The 22,500-nt window shown below is 34.5% G+C and overlaps 1 protein-coding gene across 3 annotated transcripts in view; it reads left to right on the top strand.

Moving 5' to 3' along the window:
- LOC106880863 (uncharacterized) overlaps window positions 1–22,500 on the top strand; it is a 316,744-nt gene that overhangs the window by 121,632 nt on the left and 172,612 nt on the right. For all 3 annotated transcript variants that reach the window (XM_089338024.1, XM_089338025.1, XM_089338023.1), the window contains exon 2: window positions 12,557–12,807. In XM_089338024.1, coding sequence (XP_089194150.1) covers window positions 12,557–12,807 — 251 coding nt within the window. The remainder of the gene's footprint in view (window positions 1–12,556; window positions 12,808–22,500) is intronic.

Raw genomic sequence — 22,500 nt, forward strand, 5'->3', positions numbered from 1 at the left:
TACTGCTGTTGCTACTGCTGCTGCTGTTGTTGTTGTTGTTGCTGTTGCTAGCCTTATAATCAATCTTACAATACATTCTATATTTAGATGAGAATTCACTGAGTATGACTTAAAGTCCCTTCCAGATGTTCATGATTCCAGTTAATGGAAAATCACTGGCAACAATGGTTTATTTAGTTGAAAACAATATTTACTTCAGCCGTTGTTGATATCTGTATCAATTTCACAGCCTCTTTCCTCTGAAAATAGCAACTGTTCCTTCTTTTTCTCTTTATGGCCTTTAAAGCTAAGAATGGTTTTCTTCAGTCTCTGTTGATTTTTGCCGTTATCTAACATCTGTTAGCTTAGCTCCACTATTTTTAAAGCGCAAAGATGGCCAAAAGAACTGCGATTCTTCACGTCTTTCACGATCATAACTCTAAACACATTTACTCACTTCGACAAGTCAATAACAAGCTTTTTGCACTTCAAACATATTGAAATTAAGAGGAATCCCTTACAATTAATAAAAGGCAACTGTTAGCTTTCTCTTGTCTTCAGAGTAGTTATATAGTCGCTTGCTCTATAAACAGAACAAAGCAAAGCTTTCAGCAAATGGAAAAGAAAACTCTATTCCAAACTAACTTATCTGTTCCTCAGAGTGTGTGTGTGTGCGTAAAAGTATATGCATGTATATATGTGTATATATTTATTCGTACATATAGAGGCGTGGATGTATGGTAAAAAGCTTGCTTCTCAGCAACATAGTTTTGGGTTCCGTCTCACAGCACGGCAATTTGGGAAAGCGTCTTCTACTATAGGCCTCGGTCCGACCAATGCCTTGTAGTGGATTTGGTGAACGGAAACTGAAAGAAGACCGTCGTATATGTATATATTGGTATGATATTAAACTACAATTCGTTGGTGAGGGCCCAGTTCGGATGTTCTGGTGTTGGGGTGGGGGTGGGGGGCTTGAAGTCACCCTGTAATTAAGGTCCCGTCTATGAGTGAAATAGAACCTAACACGGGTGGATTTAGGTCTTTAGTTGCAGTGAAAGCAAACTTATCGTAAAAACAAAACAAAAGACTTACAGACAGCGCCACTCCTATATATATATATAATATTATTTAATAGACACAATACACGTCTAAGTGCTACTAAGCTACTATTAGTTTCTTGTGCTGAGAACATGCCAAATAATGAATTACAACGTGTGTAGCATCTCCGTACAGTCATCAGGCACAAATCACGTAGCATAACGATCTAAAAATTGAATGGGAGAAGAAACGCGAAAAGTCGAGAAGTAAGCATATAGAAAACAGAATCCCTGAACCGTCGAGAGTTTCGTGCAGTGGCTCTTGTCAAACTGTTTTTTTTTATTATTATTATTGGCATTACCTTTATATAGATTGGCTAAAATGAGAGATATAGTTTTCTGGATTGTTCTAGAATAAATTATAAAATCAACTACAAAGTCGCGTGAATAAGGCAGAAAATAATCTATACGCACACATATTATGCGTATTATGTGTAAGTGTGATGAAGGCTGTTAATAATTATATAATTAATCTAAATTATATACTTTATAATTCCAACAATAATTAAGAACCATTCTACTGAAAGGGCATCAACCTCATTAACATCAATTCACCGTTTTTTTTTATAACCTAACGTATATGCACATACACATTTAGACATATATGCATATATGCGTACATACACTTGCAGATGTAACCTTGAGGATTTTCGAGCAGACAAGAGAAATGTCGTTAGCAAAATCTGAAATGCAGTTAAAATTTTCGAAGAAGCGGTAAAACTGTAACACTAATGGTGACATTGAAAATACATTTATACACTATCAGTTCAAACAGAATGGAAATTAAAAGGAGAAGAAAGTTTTAAAACACATTCAGAATTAGAATTATCCGATTCCTAGAAAATATTGAGATTTCAATCATGTTATCTGATATTATTAACCTTACAGCAATCAATGTTCAGCGATTTATATTCAATCCTATAAATCTTATAATCGATTCTTTAAATCTTACAATCAAATCTTAATCATTTGTGCTAATCAATTATCAAATCTTATGGTTACATTTTCATTATCCATTAATTTATCTGTCTAATCTACTTTTTATTTTTCATAAGGTTAACTTGATTTCTCTGTAATATGCTGCAAGGTAAACCGACACCGTCTTCTGAAAAATTACATTTAAATATTCTTGTTCTTCCTTTCCGTGGACAGAAAAATGGATTTGCGCGAGCGGTTTCGAGTCTCATTAGATTCTCTTCATAGAATATCGTTTGATCGTTTTACCAACGAAAAGAAATAAAGCTAAAATCTATAGAAAGTGATTACGTGTAATAATATTGTTCAAACGATTTGTATGATTTGCTTAAATAATGTTTTCTTGGTACAATGCAGTGAATATTCCGATGTGTGCCAAAAACAGAAGTCCACTTCTGAGATAATAAGAAATAAACGATGTTTAGTGCATAATAAACTATCTGTACCAAGAATACACGCACACACGCGCACACGCCCACACCCACACCCACACACATACATACATACATACATACAGTACCCAAGATACACTCTCAGATTCATACATACTGTTGCTGGAGCAACATGATACATACCAACCCGTCTGGATGGAGCAAAGTATGGCTGAGCTTGGGATCTTGGAGAGTGAATGCAAATCCTTAATTCATACACTATAAATGATCACGATATCTTGGACTATAAAAATCTTCAAGGCCTTAAGATTTAAAGGATGATGATTAAAACGAGATGCCTTCTTTCTCAACCTTGCGACCAAGTATGTGGTCAGTCAAAATTTATTCTAAATTCAAAACAGAATGAGAACATCCAAGCAATATTACCACTGAACGGTACGAGGGACCGTCGACAGGCTCAAGGCTTGCAGTTCTGATACGGAGAAAGCGCAAGTCGATTACATCTCCCTCAAGGATTGAACTCCAAAGGGATGAAAGACAAAGTTGATCTCAGTGAGATTTGAACTCGGAAGATAAAATGCCGGAAAAAATGCTGCTGTGCATTTTGTCCGAGGTGCTGAACTGCCTGTTACCTTGTCGCCAAGTAATGACTACAATTCATTTATTTCACCGCTATACCGATCCTAACATCTGTCGTTGAGAAGGGTACAGACTTAACGGTTTGTAGCATAGATACAAGACTAAAAATTTGGGATGAAGGGTTAGACGATTAAATATACTCCAGTATTTAACTGGTACTATATTTATCAACATCCACAAAAAAAACGAAAATTAATAATGGAAATTGGTCTATTCAAATTTGAACTCAGAATGTAAAGATTCGGTACAAACACTGCGAAGTGTTTCCTCAGACACTCTAATGATTCTACCAATACATCACCCTGCTGGACGCGTAATAATGAAATTTATTTTGTTTAAATCCTCGCAGCTTAACCTTAAACTGTTGAATGTTAAACAAGCTCCTCGCTTTGCCTATAGTGGCTAATTCATCACTAATATAATTGTTGAATTGGAGCTGTAAATTTTTAAAGAGCAAGAATTTCTGTAAGCGTTCCATTATTGATTCAGTGTATGATATTATATTTATTGACACTCCAGTGCTAGAAATAAATATAAATCGTATTTTAATTCATATCACGGCTTTACAAAGGCCATTGGGTCTTTATAAACTAACAATAATTTGATGCATTGGAGTATTAATAAAAATAGTAAAATTATTTTCTGCTTTATTTTCGTCTCATGGCAAATTTTATTAGCAACTGCTAAAGAACGTAAGAATGTAAAATTTCTCTTTCTTCTATGTGCTAATTTGTCAAAAAATTATTTATGCATGAAAAAATTACGATGTGTCGCTAGCGGTAAGGTAAGTTTATAATAAAATATCGATAAGTAAATTAGATGAAAAACGCTGTCAGGGTCACTCAGTTTCTTCGTTGCCAAGGTCATTTACATTCATATTACTTTCTGAGTAACATTCAGAGAATTATGAAAATTTCCATGATACAAAAATAAATAAACACATTTACGAAAAGTAGAATCTCTATTTGATTTATTTAACAGGAAAATAATACAAAACATCGAGGTTTTATTATTTCTTTTTTATTTACATTCATTTTTTTGTTTTATATAAATTTTCCTTAGAATTTCTGAGTTATGCTGGAAGAGTTATACAATTATAAACATTTTTTAAGGAAAGGAAAGAAACGTGTTGCTTAGTAACTGGCCTAAATGAAAAGAAAAAAGTACACTCACACACGTACACACACACACAAACGGTAGAAAAATCTACCATAACGGCTTGAACCTGTGTGAGTTGCTGCTATTAATCACAAACGAAATGTTTTCTTATACAAAAGTTAATATGCTGGTCACGTGTGATTTGTGGCAGATACTCAGAGGTGACCAAACGCGTTCTTATATCGCTGACAAATATACAAAATAATATAAATAACTGGAGAATAAAAGATGAAGAAATGAATTGCAAAAGGTACGGTGCAATGATTTGTGGGGTAGGACGGAATGAAGGGAAGGATAAGTAAGTGTGTTGTTGGGAGGAGTTTGAAAGAAAAAAATATGAGCGGTATAAATCAATAAAAAAGAAAAAAAAAGAAAAAAAAACTATGATGAAGATAAGGGGGAAAATGGATGGAGAAAGAGTTTGTAAACAAATAACAGATGTGTAGGTATGTAGAGAGCTGATTCAGGAATAGTTAAATAGTAAAATGAAAAAAAATATTGATGGAGAGATATGCACTGATGAGCGGATTGCTTGACTTACGGAATAAGCAGAGAATGAAATACACCGAATATACGAAATATTCAAATTGATAAATTGACTGATAGATACACAACGTAGAAATACAACTAGATGGATAGAAAGATGGATAGGAATGAAGAGGTAGATATACAAAGTGAGAAGCAGATGGACTGACAGACAGACAGGCAGAGGTACAGATATTTGGAGAGATGGAGAGATAGACATATAGGTAGTTGGAAAGATATATAGATGGTTAGGTCGGTAGATAGGTAGGTAGGTAGGTAGGTAGGTAGGTAGGTAAGTAGGTAGGTAGGTAGGTAAATAGATAGACAAACAGACAGACAGACATACAGACAGACAGACAGACAGATGGACGGACGAACGGACGGAGCTAGGCACGGACGGAGCTGGGGACGAACGAAGCTAGGGACGGACGGAGCTGGGGACGGACGGAGCTAGGGACGGACGGATGGACAAACAGTTATATGGATAAATAAATAGATAGACATAAAAAGATATATGGATACCTGTATAGCTATGTACCCATACAAATATATGAACAGATAAACAAGTCGCCGGATTGATAGATAGGTAGATAGATAGATAGATAGATAGACAGACAGACAGACATACAGACAGACAGACAGACAGACAGGTAGGTAGGTAGGTAGGTAGGTAGGTAGGTAGGTAGGTAGGTAATTAGGTAGGTAGGCAGATAAATGGTAGATAGACAGGCAGACAAACAAGCAGCATATTGATATATGGAGCAGATCGATTAATAGATCGATTAATAGATCGATTAATAGAGATACAGATATACGGAGTGTTGATAGACATACAAATGCTTGACATATACATACATGGACCAACAGCTCAATTCACAGATAGATGGCCAGCTAGATTTATAGACCGACAGATTTTTAGACCGACAAATAAATAAACTGGCACAGAGATGGACAGAGACAGACCGAGCGAGAGATACGTTGATGGGTAGACAAACAGCTGACTGACTGACGAATAAATGGACATATATATATATATATATATATACGGTGACTGAGATGGACAGAGAAAATATGTAATGTGAGAGATGACTGAAAAGTGGACAGACAGATAAACGATTGATAGATATATGGATTGACAGGTCCATATAGAGGAATAGAAAAATGATAGACTTAGATAGCCAACAAATAGACGGAGAGATAGGTAGACAGATAAATATATGTTTAGACAAATTGGTGAACAGGTTGATAGATGAACAGAATGATTACTGAGAAATAGCCAGATAGATGGACTCACAGACAGATGAATAGATAGGTAGGTAGATGGATGGATAGATAAATAAATAGATACATAAATGGATAGATAAATGACAGACATATATAACTAACAATTAGATAGATAGATAGATAGATAGATAGATAGATAGATAGATAGATAGATAGATAGATAGATAGATAGATAGATGGTTAGACAACTAGATGAACTGATAGATTGATTGACGGATAGGTTGATAGATATCTGACAACATAGAGCACTGAATAGATAGACAGTTACATCGATGAACAGGCATATACATGAATTGATAACAGACGTGCATAGACAGATAGATGGACAGACGGACAGACAAGCGGACAAACGGAGAGTTTGAAAAGATTGATGGATTTACAAATAAATGATTTGCCGATGTTGAGCCGATTTGTTTGTCGGGTAGAAAGAAAAATAATACTTTACTGAGTGGTCAGTGGAGATAGATTAACAAAGATAGATTAACAAAGATAGATTAACAAAGATAGATTAACAAAGATAGATTGACAGTGTGATACAGGCTAAGACAAATGGCGTTTGACAAAAAGACAGATAGATGTAATAATAGATTGGTAAACAAAATACTCATATAGATTGTTGATAACTAAACAGCTATATGGATAGCTATATACGTAGAAACACACACACACACACACAAACACACACACACACACACACACATATATATATATACAAACATATACGTACACATATGTACGTACATGAATACATGCATACATACGTACATTTATACACATAGAAAAACCACAGACAGACAGACATGCAGACAGACAGACTGACAGACGGACAGTCGGACAGACAAATAGTCAAGCAGACAGACATGTGTAATAACTATAAGGAAAGATAAAGTAAATAGGACTTAGTTGGATAGAGCAGAACAGATACACAGATGTATATGGAAAACACACACACACACACACACACACACACACACACACACACACACACACACCACACACACACACACACGCACACGAACTAATAAAGCATAACACTTTCCACATTTTTGTCCTTATAGTATGTATGTTAGTATATATATGTGTGTATGTTTGTGTGTGGTTATATGCATTCCTGTGTGTATATATATGTATTTGTGACATATATATATATATATATATATATATATATATATATATATATATATATATATATATATATATATATGCGTATGAGTGTGTACGTGTATGTACACACGCGTCTATATTCCGATGCAAGCAATCTCAAGTTGATAAACAAATATTAATAGAAGGTAAGGAAAAGGAAACGGCTGCTATGTTTATATATAGTTTAGTTAGAGAAGCAACGTAGAGAAACCAGAGACTATAACAGTGTAGAATAGCAATCTATACAAAGGTGGTATATATATATATATATATATATATATATATATATATATATATATATATATATATATATATATATATATACATATATATATGTATACACACAAGCTGAACATCGGAAAATAACGACAAAATCGATTTTAGAAATGATGAAAAGATGCTACGTTTGGCAGAGTATGGGATGGAATGCGCACTGGTGCTGAAACAATGTGAGCGATTACGAAGATTAAAAGCATCATAGTCTGCTGTGATAAGGGAACTAAAAGGGAATCGCTTCTATTTGGATTAGCTTCCATTTGCTTTATGTATATTGTGTATGTATATTGTATATCACATGCTTCCATACTGTACCATGTGTACATCTGAATAGGTTGGCAGTTATGTGTCAGTGTGCATGTGTGTATGTGTGTATGTATGTATGTATTTATGTACATAAGCACGCAGGTGTATATATACACACACACACACACATATATATATATATATATATATATATATATATATATATATATATATATATATACATTAATATATATATATATATATATATATATATATATATATATATACATATATATATATATATATATATATATATATATACATATATATATATATATATATATATATATATATATATATATATATATATATATATATATATATATATATGGTCATACATATACTTATATATATATATATATATATATATATATATATATATATATGGTCATACATATACTTATATATATATATATATATATATATATACATCTTACATCCATACATACACATATACATATGTTTGTATATGCATTTATATAAGTACATATATACATACACACATCGAAAACTGTTTATGTGTGAGTATGTATACATGCACAAACATATACATATATATGTATGTACATGAATGCCAATAATTTTTAATATATATGTGTGTGTATGTGTGCATGTGTGAGTGCGAACGTGTGTAAATATATATGTCATACACACACACACACACACACACACACACACACACACACACACATATATATATATATATATATATCATCCTTCATTTACATACATATCATGCGCTAATCACTCATTTACATATATAATGAATATATCTGACATTCACACACATGCACCACACCCACACACCCACACACACACATGTACACATATATATGCATTACACTCAAGCGTAGGCACCCACCTTTATACCAAATACGCATCCATACATCACTCATATTTTGGCCTATACGAAGCACACATCACCAACACACATCTTTTTATACATACAAACGTAAACACGCACATCCCAACATAACTGATATCCTATAACAAGACCAACACATGTAACACATACTCATATATCTCACACAGATATATCGTACATTTGACGTACCTTATTAAAACACACACACGGCTTAAGCATAATAGCATCGATAAAGCAGCCAGTCTATGTTTATATACATCTTAAAGCGACCGTACATATAACACTAATGTTCGTTGATATTGTTAATTCTTTCAACGTGAATCGGTAAGCAATTGCTTACAATAAACTTGAGGCTGTTTAAAGCGACAAATATAAAATATAAAGAATGTTTATAAACACTTGATACAGAGAAATTGCATAAATATAACACTAGGAGACGGTGTATAAATTTATGAGGGAAAACCTGAGTGTGTGCACGCGGGAAAAGTGAAGAGAAGTATATGGAAAATGTACGTGTTTTCATAGTCTACGCAATTAAGTAATTAGATTTAAAAGTTTAATAAAAACAAAATGAGTGTAAATCAAAATGTGAATTTTTAGGTCTACACCATTCGAAGGCTGATTGGAATACCAACGAGGAATATCGATTAGTTCCGACTAGTATTTTCTTTATATTAATAAAAGCAATGAGCACAAGAAGAAGACAACACGAGAGGGATAAGCTTTGACTAATGTCGTATTACTTTAACACTTAAAAGGAAAGGGAAATGTCTTGACGTTTCGGACGCCAGATTGTCATCAGAGGAGAGGTAGAAAAGAAAATAAACTAAAAGGAGAAAAGGTGGATGGAAAAATAATATCAATGAGAAAAGATGGTTGGGTAAAAATTGGATTTCGTTTTGATGTTTCGGAAATTTAATATGATTTTATGACTAGTGTTGTGTTGTCGTATATACGTCACATAAAACTTGCGCTACAGGGGTATCCGTTGGAAAAATATATATCACTCTATGTAACTGTGACACTAAGAGAAAGGATTGTTTGTCTGTAAACGCAGTGCACCTTTTAGATCACTTATTACTCAAAATCTCTGTGGATGTATCTTCACTCCTATACTGTACAAGGCAACGCATAATAGCATCGATAAAGCAACCAGTCTATGTTTATATACATCTTAAAGCGACCGTACATATAACACTAATGTTCGTTGATATTGTTAATTCTTTCAACGTGAGTCGGTAAGCAATTGCTTACAATAAACTTGAGGCTGTTTAAAGCGACATGTATAAAATATAAAGAATGTTTATAAACACTTGATACAGAGAACGTATCGGAAACAACGCATCGGAAATGTGGAACTCAGAATCTAAAGATATACGCAAATTAGAGGATTTTGAAACGCATTGTTAACGCTGTTATACTTTTGGAAGACAGCAAAAACACTCCAATAAGAAATATATCGTTATATGACATGCACCATTGTTTGTGTCTTATGATACACAATGTATTATATGATATCTGATATGTTATATTACAATGTATTTATATGACAGATAAATTATCATGACATATAATGTCGGTTCAAGTAGAAAAATGTCCCCCTATAACTGTAAAGATGGTGGCCCACGAAGGCTTCCCAAACCTCAAACTAAATTAAGAAGTGAATCTTTTCAGACACGTGTAGGCACAAGAGTTACTGACTGCATCAGTGACGTAAAGAGCCCACGATCGAAGAGGGTAGCGTTGAACCTGAATGCAGCACAGAGAGTAAGGGACCTCAAAGGACTGAATAACTCTGTCAAGAGAAGTAGTTGTGAACAGAGGCCGAGAGAAGATAAATGAGCACTAGTATCAAAGTAGTGGTGGTTGTCATTAATCTTTCATATTTGTTTAAATCACTGCACTTTGGCTATGCTAGGGCACCGCCTTGAACAAACCGACTCTTGGTATTTACTTTTTAGGCCGGCTCCTGATTCTGTCTGTCTTACTTTTGCTGAACAGCTTTATCAGTGGTAAACAAGCTACACCGGTTGCCAAGCGGTGGTGAGGGACAAACACACATAGACAAATACATTTCTCTCTCTTCACACACACATATATATATATATATAAAGCCTTGTTAAAGAAAGTGAAAGAAGCTCGTCGTGTGTGTGTGTACATATACATAAATACATACATACATACATACATACATGCATATATATATATATATATATATATATATATATATATAAAGGAATACCAAAAATGGGACAAGAACGCAAAACATCCAGACAGATGATACAAAAGAGGGGCGACGAAACATCCTGACAGATGATACAAAAAAGGGACAACAAAATATCCAGGCACAGGATACAGAAAACAAAAAAAAAAAAACTTATATATGTACACGCGGGACGAGCTTCTTTCAGTTCCTTTAAGAAGGTTTTGGTCGGCCTGAGGCTGTAGCAAAAGGAATTTACCTAATTTGCAACGCATTAGGATTGAACCCTGAACTATGTTGTTGGGACGTAAACTTCTTACGACACGGCTACATCGGCGCTTACGTTTATGCTTTCTATTCTAAATTGTGTTTAACATTTTCTAAATATTCTACTGCTGTTGCAGCAATTAATAACTTTGATATTTGTAACGAGTTAAAAGCTGTCCATGATGTTGAAATAGATATATTGAAATTATTAAATTACTAAACTGCTTTATTTTACATGCAATTCAGGAAGAGCAGACACATCACTTTATCACATGTGAATTTAAAATTTATAGTTGTACGCATGACATAGATTTTCCTTCGGTGCCATATAAAACGGTTAATTTACAGAGGGATAAATGCCTCTTATCATAATAAGCCGTCAAATATAATCAGTTTTAACATTATTATCCTATGATGTTTAACACCAGGAGGTAAACTAATAGGCTCTGGGATAATTCAGAATCAAGCTCCCTCCCCCATTCTCTCTCTCTCTCTCTCGCTCTCTCTTTCTCTCTGGTATAGATCAAACTGTCTATCGTTTCTTATACTTTCGTCGTTCACAACTTATATATACCCCCAACAGGATATATGTAACCTTACCTATGTGCGTGCGCAAGTATACACACACAAGCACACGTACGAAGGAACAGAAATACTCACAGACATAAATGCACGCATACGTTTTTTTTTTAAATATGTTTTTCTGATGTATTTAACCTTGTCAATCTTCTGTCTTAATTTCATTATTATATTAATTCTTAACTTAATTCTTCAGTCCTAATGTTTTTAAAATTAAACACTATACATTATGCTTCTCCCTCTCTCTCTCTCTCTCTCTCCCCTCTCTCTCCCCTCTCTCTCTCTCTCTCTCTCTCTTTCTCTATCTATCTATCTATCTATCTATCTATCTATCTATCTATCTACCCCCTCTCTCTCTTTCTCCATCTATATCTCATAAATAAATGATAGAGGTCAACTGGAACATCACTGTTTCGACCCCTTGACATAACTGTTTCTACAAAAGGAATTACTTTGAAGCTAGAAATATTCTTCTCATTGCCAAATCTTTCTGTCGATTCATAGCACATTGACCTATCTATCTATCTATCTATCTATCTATCTATCTATCTATCTATCTATCTATCTATCTATCTATTTATCTATCTATCTATCTATCTGTCTGTCAAATTATCTATCTATTTTCATCACTGTCTGCTACGCATTTTTTCATCTCCCTCTTTCTTTTTCCTCCCTATCGCACCCTCTCTCTTTCTCCTTCTCTCTCTCCCGCTCTTCCTCTCTCTCTCTCTCTCTTTATCATGCCATTCATCTACTCTCACATTATCGATATACCACCATTTATACATTTTTATTTTCCTCTTCGTACACACATTCTATCTGTACACATATCTGACTTTCTCTCTTTCTCTCTGTCTGTTTTTTCCAGTCTACATGGAAGGAGACGGCTGCACGAGTCAAAGACTGACGGGAGCCACAGTGTTTTCACACCACAGAACAGCCAGTAAGAAACTATTCAAACACAAAACAGAATGTACAATGACGTTTTATGCCGCTATTAAAGGCTGGAAATTAATGCTTCGTATGATTGAGCTGGACATTCCAGACCGGACATCAAAAGGCATCTGTAATGATGCCGTCTACATTTATGACCACAAATCTGTTTATGCTAACGGCATGGTAAGTGTTAGAAAATGAAAGATGCAAAAAAAAAAAAAAGAAAAAAAAAAGAAAGAAAGAAAAATGAAAAAAAGAAACAAAGAATGCTAATATAGCTTCATTCTTTGATTGATATCACTTTAAACAGTTTGCTGCTTCTTTTATTTTCGTATTTCCGTGATTTCACATAAAAGATTGACTTCATTGTGTTATATAATTCTTTGACATGTATAGATGTTTCTCTTTTGTCTTTTAACTGTTATATCATTTACATTTATGTTGTTTTTGCTGTACCCTTGTTCCATAAACATTGTACAAAACTCTTTACCAGGTCAGGTCGGCTTTGCATTGACAGGAATCAAAACGAGAACTGGCGCGGTCAGTTTATTACGCAATGAATGTCTACTAACCATGAATCATTGAGATAACCTCCGCCCGCCCCCATTTAATTACTGGTGTCTACTTTATTATTTATCCTTTTACTTCCTTCAGTCATTGCACGGTGGCCATACTGGTGCAATCGTCTTCGAATGTTTGTTTAGTCGAAACAATCGACCCTACAAATTATTTTATTCTTAAGCTTCCTACTTATTCAATCGGTTATTTTGCCGAACCGCTATGTTACTGCGACTTAAAACAAACCAGTTGTCAAGCGGTGGTCGGGAACAAAAACACACACACATACACATATGCACACATGCACACACATTATTATTATTATTGCTATTATTGCTATTATTATTATTATTATTATTACATAAGGCGGCGAACTGCAGCTTATAATAGAAGACGCTTGCTGAACGTGCCATGCAGTAGTATTGAACTGGAGACCACGTGGCTACAAAACGAGAGTCTTAACCATACCCCCATGCAAACGCCTACAAATAGCTAAAAGCGCAAAAGTTCTCCTCGCCATAATTTTTCTTTTATTTTTATTTTGCCTCAAGTCAAATCGGATCAAATCGTGACTATACCGAAATATTTTCAGTAACAGTATGTTATGTCACAAGCTACTGCTATCTAGCACCTTCGGATGATCTCCACTCAACCGCTACACAACTGCTACTCGACTGCTACTCAACACTCCTACCACGGCCAGACTACCTCTATTAATATGTCTTGGGAGATCCTACTTCGCCTGAGGGCGTCGACACAACACAGTATATCAAAAACAGGCCAGTTTTTAAGCGGCAAAGAGTAAAATTCAATTTAGTTGTTATTTTTAGCAAGATGAGAGACGACAAAGAAATTTTTCACCCCACCTCTTCCCTGTACTTCTATCCTTTCTACTATAGAAACATGGTCTGAAATTTTGTAGGAGGGGACTAATGGGGTCGGCTACATCAACCCCAGTGCCCAACCAATACTTATTTTATCGACCTGGAAAGGATGAAAGGAAATTCAGCTTCGCAGTATTTGAACTCAAGACCTAAAGTCAGAAAAACTGGCGCGAAGCACCTTGCCCAGCGTGCTAACGATTCTGCGCTCGCTTCGCCTTCCCGCATGTTCTCGTATAGATCCGAAACTTACATCATAAAACTCGTTAATGTTAATGAGATGAGAGATTGTTACATGATACCACTAGCTATATGGATAAAAAAGTAGCTATATTTAAATATCGTTCTCGGAATTCGCGAAATAAAGCAGATTATTAACAACAGATACCATAACATATGTCCCATTAGCCGATATTCCAATATTTCAAGCGTAACTATTAAAGCAATTTGTCTCTGCAAATGTACACATTCGTAACTTTTTTGGCTATCTGTCTGACACCTTACCCTTCTCTCCCTGCTCCCACCCTCTCTTTTTTTTTTGTGTGTATATATATTCACACACACACACATAATTATATTATATACATATATATATATATATATATATATATATATATATATATATATACACACACACGCATATGTAAGGCCTCGACAGAAAAAAAGGGGTATTAGTTATAGTACATTATTTTTTGCCGTCGAGCTAGACTATTTTCTGTAGCTTATAAGTTTAAACTTATTATTATTATTATTATTATTATTATTATTATTATTATTATTATAATTATAATAATAATAATAATAATAATAATAATAATAATAATAATAATAATAATTATTATTATTATTATTATTATTTACAGGATTTTCACTGGTCACCTTTTCTAGTTTAATGCAGAATACGCATAAATGTATGTTATATGCTTTATTTATAACTTGTGAAGGTGCATGGCTCAGTGGTTATATAGTCGAACTTACGACCGTGAGGTTGTGAGTTCGAATCCCGGACCTACTGACAGAAACATCTCAGTAAAAACTTTGAAAAACTGTCGAAATATAAGGACCTTAAGGTGGCGATCTGGCAGAAACGTTAGTACAGCGGGGGAAGTGCGTAACGCTATTTCGTCTGTCTTTATGTTCTGAGTTCAAATTCTGCCGAGGTCGATCTTGCCTTTCATCCTTTCAGGGTCGATAAATTAAGTACCTGTTGCGTACTGGGGTCGATCGAATCGACTTGCCTCATCCCCCAAAATTTCGCGCTTTGTGCCTGGAGTAGAAAAGAAATGTAAGGACCTTGATTTGAGACTTTCGGACATGGCAATTAAAAACCAAAACCATTCCTGTTGTTGTAGGTGCCCTGGGAATGATCAAGAAAAGTATTGACAATTTTTTTGACCAGATCCCTGGGAAGCCAACAATTTATGAGGCCCCACATCTTGTGTTGACGTCAACCACTCACGTTCTCAGGAAGTTTCTCTCCATCTAATATATATGTGCGTTAGGTCTCTGGTTGAGACCCGGTCAGAAGATGAAATAAAATGCAATTCAATAGGAAAATAATAATAAAATGAATATAATGACAACCTTTTCTACAAAAGGCACAAGGCTTGAAATTCGGTGGGAGGGGACTTGTTCGATTACATCGACGCCAGTGTTTCACTGGGACTTATTTCATCGACCCCGAAAGGATGAAAGGTAGAGTCGACTTCGGTTGAATTTGAACTCAATACGTAAAATGGACGAAATACTACTAAGCACTTTGCCCAACACGCTAACGATTCTACCGGCTTAATAATAATAATAATAATAATAATAATAATAATAATAATAATAATAATAATAATAATAAACACATAACAAATACATAACAAAATATATAACAAATACATAACAAAAACACCAGGACATACAAATATATATATAACATACAGAAAATTGCACTACTGGGCACAGCACACATCCTACGCAAAACACTTTCAATACAGTAAACATAAGAGCATTACAGCAAACCACAGCACATACCCAAGGCGCACAGAGCTGCGCTCGGTAGTGAAGTGAAAGCACGTCATAAAAATAAAACTACTGAACAATAATAATAATAATAATAATAATAATAATAATAATAATAAATTCTTTCAGTGTTGCAGAGCCTGGGAGAGCAAACGTTTTTAGGGAAGAAGATAGAATTCGGTTCCCGAGTCTCTAACCCCTGATTGTGTTTCGTTTTTATAGAGATTTTCCTTCATTTAATCTGTTAATGGTCTTTATCGTTACGAGTCTAATTCCCCGTCAAACGTAATGTGGGAATCTTATTCCTATGAAAGAAAATAATATTGCAGCAAAAGATATTTAACTTTTAAGTTTACTTATCGTCTTTGGAAATGTACTGTTTGATATACTTTAAAAGAGATTATAATATTTCTTAAAGCGTGATATAATCCTTTAAGTGTGTTCAATAAGATAAGAGTAAACTAAAAGTAAAACAGAGTAGTGGACCATATAACCTTTATATAATCTAGATGTATTAGGTAAGTGTATTACATAAGTGGAGGTCAGAATGTCTAACATCTTTAGTGATTATTTTAATATAAATTGTTAATAACATAATATAGTGAGAATAGATAGGCTGCAGTTGGATATAGAACTGGAACACTTCTAACGATGTGACACAGCAGAAGTGTGAATTGGTTATATATAACTTGTGTGATGTCATTGAGTCACTGCCAGGAAACCGTGTGTTTGTATGTATGTATGTATGTATGTATGTATGTATGTATGTATGTATGTATGTATGCATGTATGTATGTGTGTGTGTGTGTGTGTATGTGTGTGTGTGTGTGTGTGTGTGTGTGTGTGTGTGTGTGTTATAAATGTAGTTTTAATAATGGTTTCGAATTTTGGCACAAGGCCAGCAATTTCGTAGGGACGAATAATTCGATTATATTGAACCTCCTGCTCCGCTGGTACTTATGTTATTGACTCCGAAAGGATGAAAAGCAAATTCGACCTCGGCGGAATTTGAACTCAGACGGTAAAACCGGAAGAAATGCCGTCAAGTATCTCGCCCGGCGCCTTCATGTATTTTTCTTAATAAATGAGACGTCATTTATGCTGAGACTCGAAAAATCTAAGAGCCAGCAATCCCGATCGATTATGTATATATTTATATATAATTACATATATGTAAAGTATTTTAATGCTCTCCCTTTCTGATCTCTGTAATCGAATACACACACACACACACACACACACACACACACACACACACACACACACACACACACACACACACACACACACACACACATACATACACACACACACACACATATATATGCACATGGCAGACTCAACCGCCGAAGACAACGAATGAACGTTCATCATTCGCCGAACGATCTGCACAAACGATTTGTTTATAGCGATCAAATGTTCGTGCCGCATATTAGCACACTCTCTCCATCGGGCCAGCGCTTATTCTATCATCGACCTTAATGTAGCTAACTGTTCAGGCCCCGCTCTAATTACAAACGCTAAGTCCTTTCTTTGGCTCTTTGGAATACTCTCTCTACTCAGAACGACGCAGATGTTGTCTTGCAAATGTTAAAAAAATAACATTAATGGTATCAGTCTCACCAGTCCTCTATGATTTGCTAGGGCCATGATCACATCTACCAAGTTAGAAGAAAATAAATACCATAGAATTATGGTAAGGATTTGAAGTTCCTCGACTTTCTTTAGTTCAATCTTCTATAATCAATTGCTTAAATGTTTTTATATCATTTACATTATCAACTGTTACTATTCCTCTCTCTAACGCTTTATTATCTCTTAACACTACTCTCAGTGTTTCTCAGTCTGTCGCTACTTATGTAAGTTGTGTTGATGTCGTGACTATAAAACAGGACACTTGGCAATCTCAATTTGCCTAACATAGTTTCATTAAAAGTACAACCAGTTGAATGAATTCGATATTTCTAGTAACCAAATTACGTGACCTGAACTTTCGCCGTCCTTAATACCAAAACCCTCGGGCTGGTGAAGACAGTAAAAAAAAAAAAAGAAAAGAAAGGAGGGAAGACACAGAAAAAAGGGTAACAAAAAAAGAAAGGCCATTATATTTTCTTCAGTACTTCATTTCTTTAACTGGTTGGTATTTATTCTCAGTTACCAAATATCATGAATGATGGAAGATTAGACACAGCTAATGATGAGATTCAAACACAGAAGCAGAATTGGTCCAGCATTGGCTTATAAACTCTCTCAGAACACACAAACACAAGCACATACAAACACGTACTTAAGCGTGCGCGCACACACACACACATGCACACACACACACACACATGCACACGAATATGCATTTAAAAGTACATTAACACATGCATACGCGCAAACAAGCATTCAAGATGAACATAACATACATACATACATACATATATATATACATACATACATGCATACACACATACATGCAGACACACACACATCTCACTCTCCCACCTTTCTCTTTTTTCTCTCTCCTCTTCTTTCTCTTTTACTCTCTTTCTCACTCTATCTTTCTCTCTTTATTCCTCCTTTATTCCCTTTACATCTCTCTCACTGACTCATGTATGTGTGATTGTATATATATATATATATATATATATATATGTGTGTGTGTGTGTGTGTGTGTGTGTGTGTGTGTGTGTGTGTGTGTGCGTGTGTGTGTATGTATATGTGTATGCGTTTATATGTGTGTGTTGGGGGTGTTATAGTTGTCTAGGGACATAGATTGGCACAGAAACATAAAACAAAAAAAATAAGTGGGAACTGGGTAGTGATTTCAGTCTTGTTTTTGTGTGTTCTTCTAAAAGAATGAGAAGTATGAACGTGTTACTGTATTCAAGGTGAAGATCTGATTGGTTCTGGCATAAAGGAGTGATTGTCTTACCTTGGCGCTACCCACTCGTGATTCCAACGCTTCTTCTGACATTTTCTATCACACTTTTCCGTTTCTATCACTTCCACCCCGACATGCGTGCACACACATACACACACACACACACACACACACACACACACACACACACACACACACACACACACACACACACACACACACACATCTATATATGCACATATATATATACACACTGACACACTCATACACACATGCAGATTTATATTTAAGTTTACATATATACTTATATGCTTATATGTGTGTGTGTGTATTTGTATGTATATATCTGACATTTTCTATCACACTTTTCCGTTTCTATCACTTCCAGCACAACAATCACACACACACACACACACGCACACAAACATAGATATACAAGTTTACATGTATACGTATATGTTTGTATATGTCTGCATGTATATATATATATATGTACGTATACATAACATACGTGTTTTTATATGTATGCACATATTTGTTGATACATATATATATATATGTGTGTGTGTGTATGTATGTGTATATATGCATATGTATATATATATGTATATGCATGTATATAAATATATGTATATACATATATGTGCATACATATATGAGTGTGTATGTGTGTGTGTGTGTGTGTGTGTGTGTGTGTGTGTGTGTGTATGTGTGTGTGTGTGTCTAAGACCAGCTGGCAGAACCGTTTGAACACCGGGCAAAATACTTTGTAGCATTTCACCCTTTTATACGTTCTGAGTTAAAATTCCGCCAAAGTTGGCTTTACCATTCATTCTTTCGTGGACGATGATATAGGCACCAGTCATGTACTGTAGTCGACGAAAGCAACTAGCCTCCCCCCCCTCCCAACCCACAAAATATATCAAGCCTAATATAGTAGTAAAGAGACTGATAGATACAGACAAACAGGCAGACAGACAGTTAAATAGATAGATAGATAGATAGATAGATAGATAGATAGATAGATAGATAGATAGATAGATAGATAGATAGATAGATAGATTCTCCACCCATGACCTCATGGTAGAATCTACAATTTATTCGATCAGAATCAGATTTCGGCCATAGCCCCTGTTTTCTGACACAGAAAATTTGTGGCTAGATAGATAAATAGATAGATATACACACAGAACCACACATATATATACATCATATTCCTTCGTATATGTAAGTCATATGTATCATTATATTGTATATATCGTATTAGGTTATCATTTTTAATCGATAGGTTACAAAATCGAGTCAAACGCCGCTAGTTTTTGCGCATGACGCGCATCAAGCTTGATAAGTGCTACGAACGAAACACTCCGCCTTTGTGTAATTTTTGTAATTTTTTGTTGATTAAAAGCGGTAATAATGTATATATGTAAATTTCAAATTTGTCCTGTTTATTCAACCAAACCTATATCATATAGTATGCACACACACATACACACACACTACACGTAGTAAACACAGACGAACACTTATTGGATGCCGAGTTCACACACTCTTCTAAACGGTGTATAGTTCCTTATTTAACTCACTGCCGAAGAACACCAACGATGTTATTCTGTTGTAAATGAATGTCTTCATATACAGCAGTTTGTCGCCATAACCTTGACCTTGCAATGGTGGCTCGCTTAATGTTCGATGTAGTTCAGGTTTGTATTGTAGTTTATAGGGATATGGAAACGTTTATGTACATAACTTCTATTCACATTCGTCTTAAATCATAAAAAAAAATATCAATGGAAATATGGTTACTAATATCCTATCACAATATATTAATACATAACCCCCACCCACACATAGATATATAAACATACACAAACAGATATACATATATGTGTGTGTATAACATAAATATAAATATGCATATATATCCATATATATATATGCATATATATATAGATAGATAAGATAGATAGATAGATAAATGTATATGTTCATATATGAAGCATAACAAACGTCATATAGGTATATATATATGCCTATATATATATATATATATATATATATATATATATATATGTATATGTATATGTAAGTATATATATGTATATATATATATATATATATATATATATATATATATATATATATATGTATATATATATATATGTATCTATATATGTATATATATATATATATATATATATATATATATATATATATATATATATATATATATATATATATATATATATATATACATACACACTGAGCTATGTGTGTGGTAGATATCAGTTTGTCTTTTCTTTTTATTCAGCTTTTACACATACGAGGAATGTGTATATTTGTATGTTTGAATGTGTGTGTGGGCCTGTATATGAAAGAGAGAAAATGAGAAGAGGAACGTGTGTGTCTCTACGTGTTTGTGTGTGAGTGTAATTGTACAGAAAAGCTACACTAAGTAACACAACACACGTATATGTTACAACTTCATACAGCTTTTATGCTATAAACACACACATTCATATACGAATGTATATGTAAGTGTATGTCATTGTCTCATTGTGTGCCCCGATTTTTCCGGACGTGTGTAAGTGTGTAACTGTGAGGAACATTGGGAAAGAAAGTGAAAGAGTGAGATAGATCGAGCAAAATTGTATGTGTACGGATATGTGTGTGTATCTACGCGCGTTGTGTGTGTGTGAGAGTGAGTGAGTGAGAGGGAGAGAGAGAGAAAGAGAAAGAAAGAGAGAGAAGGTGATGTGTGAGAAGAGGATTGCAGACGAGAAGCCTGGTTGATATTTCCCAAGACGATATTATAACACGCCAACTTACATCGCACAAATCCGATAAAACATAACAACAACAATACGAACCTCAACAAGTACAATAGTAACAGTGGCAACAATATCAACAAAAAAAGCAAAAAAAAACAACAACGACGACGTCGATGACGACGATGACAACAAGGCTATAAGTTTTACCTATAAGTTTTGAACCATGAAATTCCTTAAGCGAACTCCTCCATCCAATACAATAATATCACAGACTGCATTCGTCTAGAATTCCGTTAGAATTTGCCACAAGTATTCCACAGTATTCTATAGACATAAACAATGACGTGTTATTAACATTGTTTGATATAAGCCTCTTTTGATATAAACAACGCCTGATCTATATACTCTCTGACAATTAAAGGAGTAATGTAACGTAAACACGGACCAAGGAGTTCAGCTTTCTGAACCCCGTTTTCGCATTGTATTGAATTATTATTATCATTATTATTATTATTATTATTATTATTATTATTATTATTATTATTATTATTATTAGAGACGTCGCGCAGCATCCATATTACCATTGTAATTATTATGGTGGAGCGTGGTATTGTTTTTAACATCGGGAAAAATGGAGAGAGAGAGTCTCTTCTCTCTCTCTCTCTCTCTCTCTCTCTCTCTCTCTTTCTTTCCTATTCTCTTTCTCTCTCTCTCTCCCTCTCTTCGTTACATTACATACCCTCTTGATCCTTCTGCTGGTTCTAATTGCATGTGACAGAGCAACAGA

The sequence above is a fragment of the Octopus bimaculoides genome, chromosome 20 (assembly GCF_046866305.1).
Source record: "Octopus bimaculoides isolate indiv1 chromosome 20, ASM4686630v1, whole genome shotgun sequence".
Taxonomy (NCBI): domain Eukaryota; kingdom Metazoa; phylum Mollusca; class Cephalopoda; order Octopoda; family Octopodidae; genus Octopus; species Octopus bimaculoides.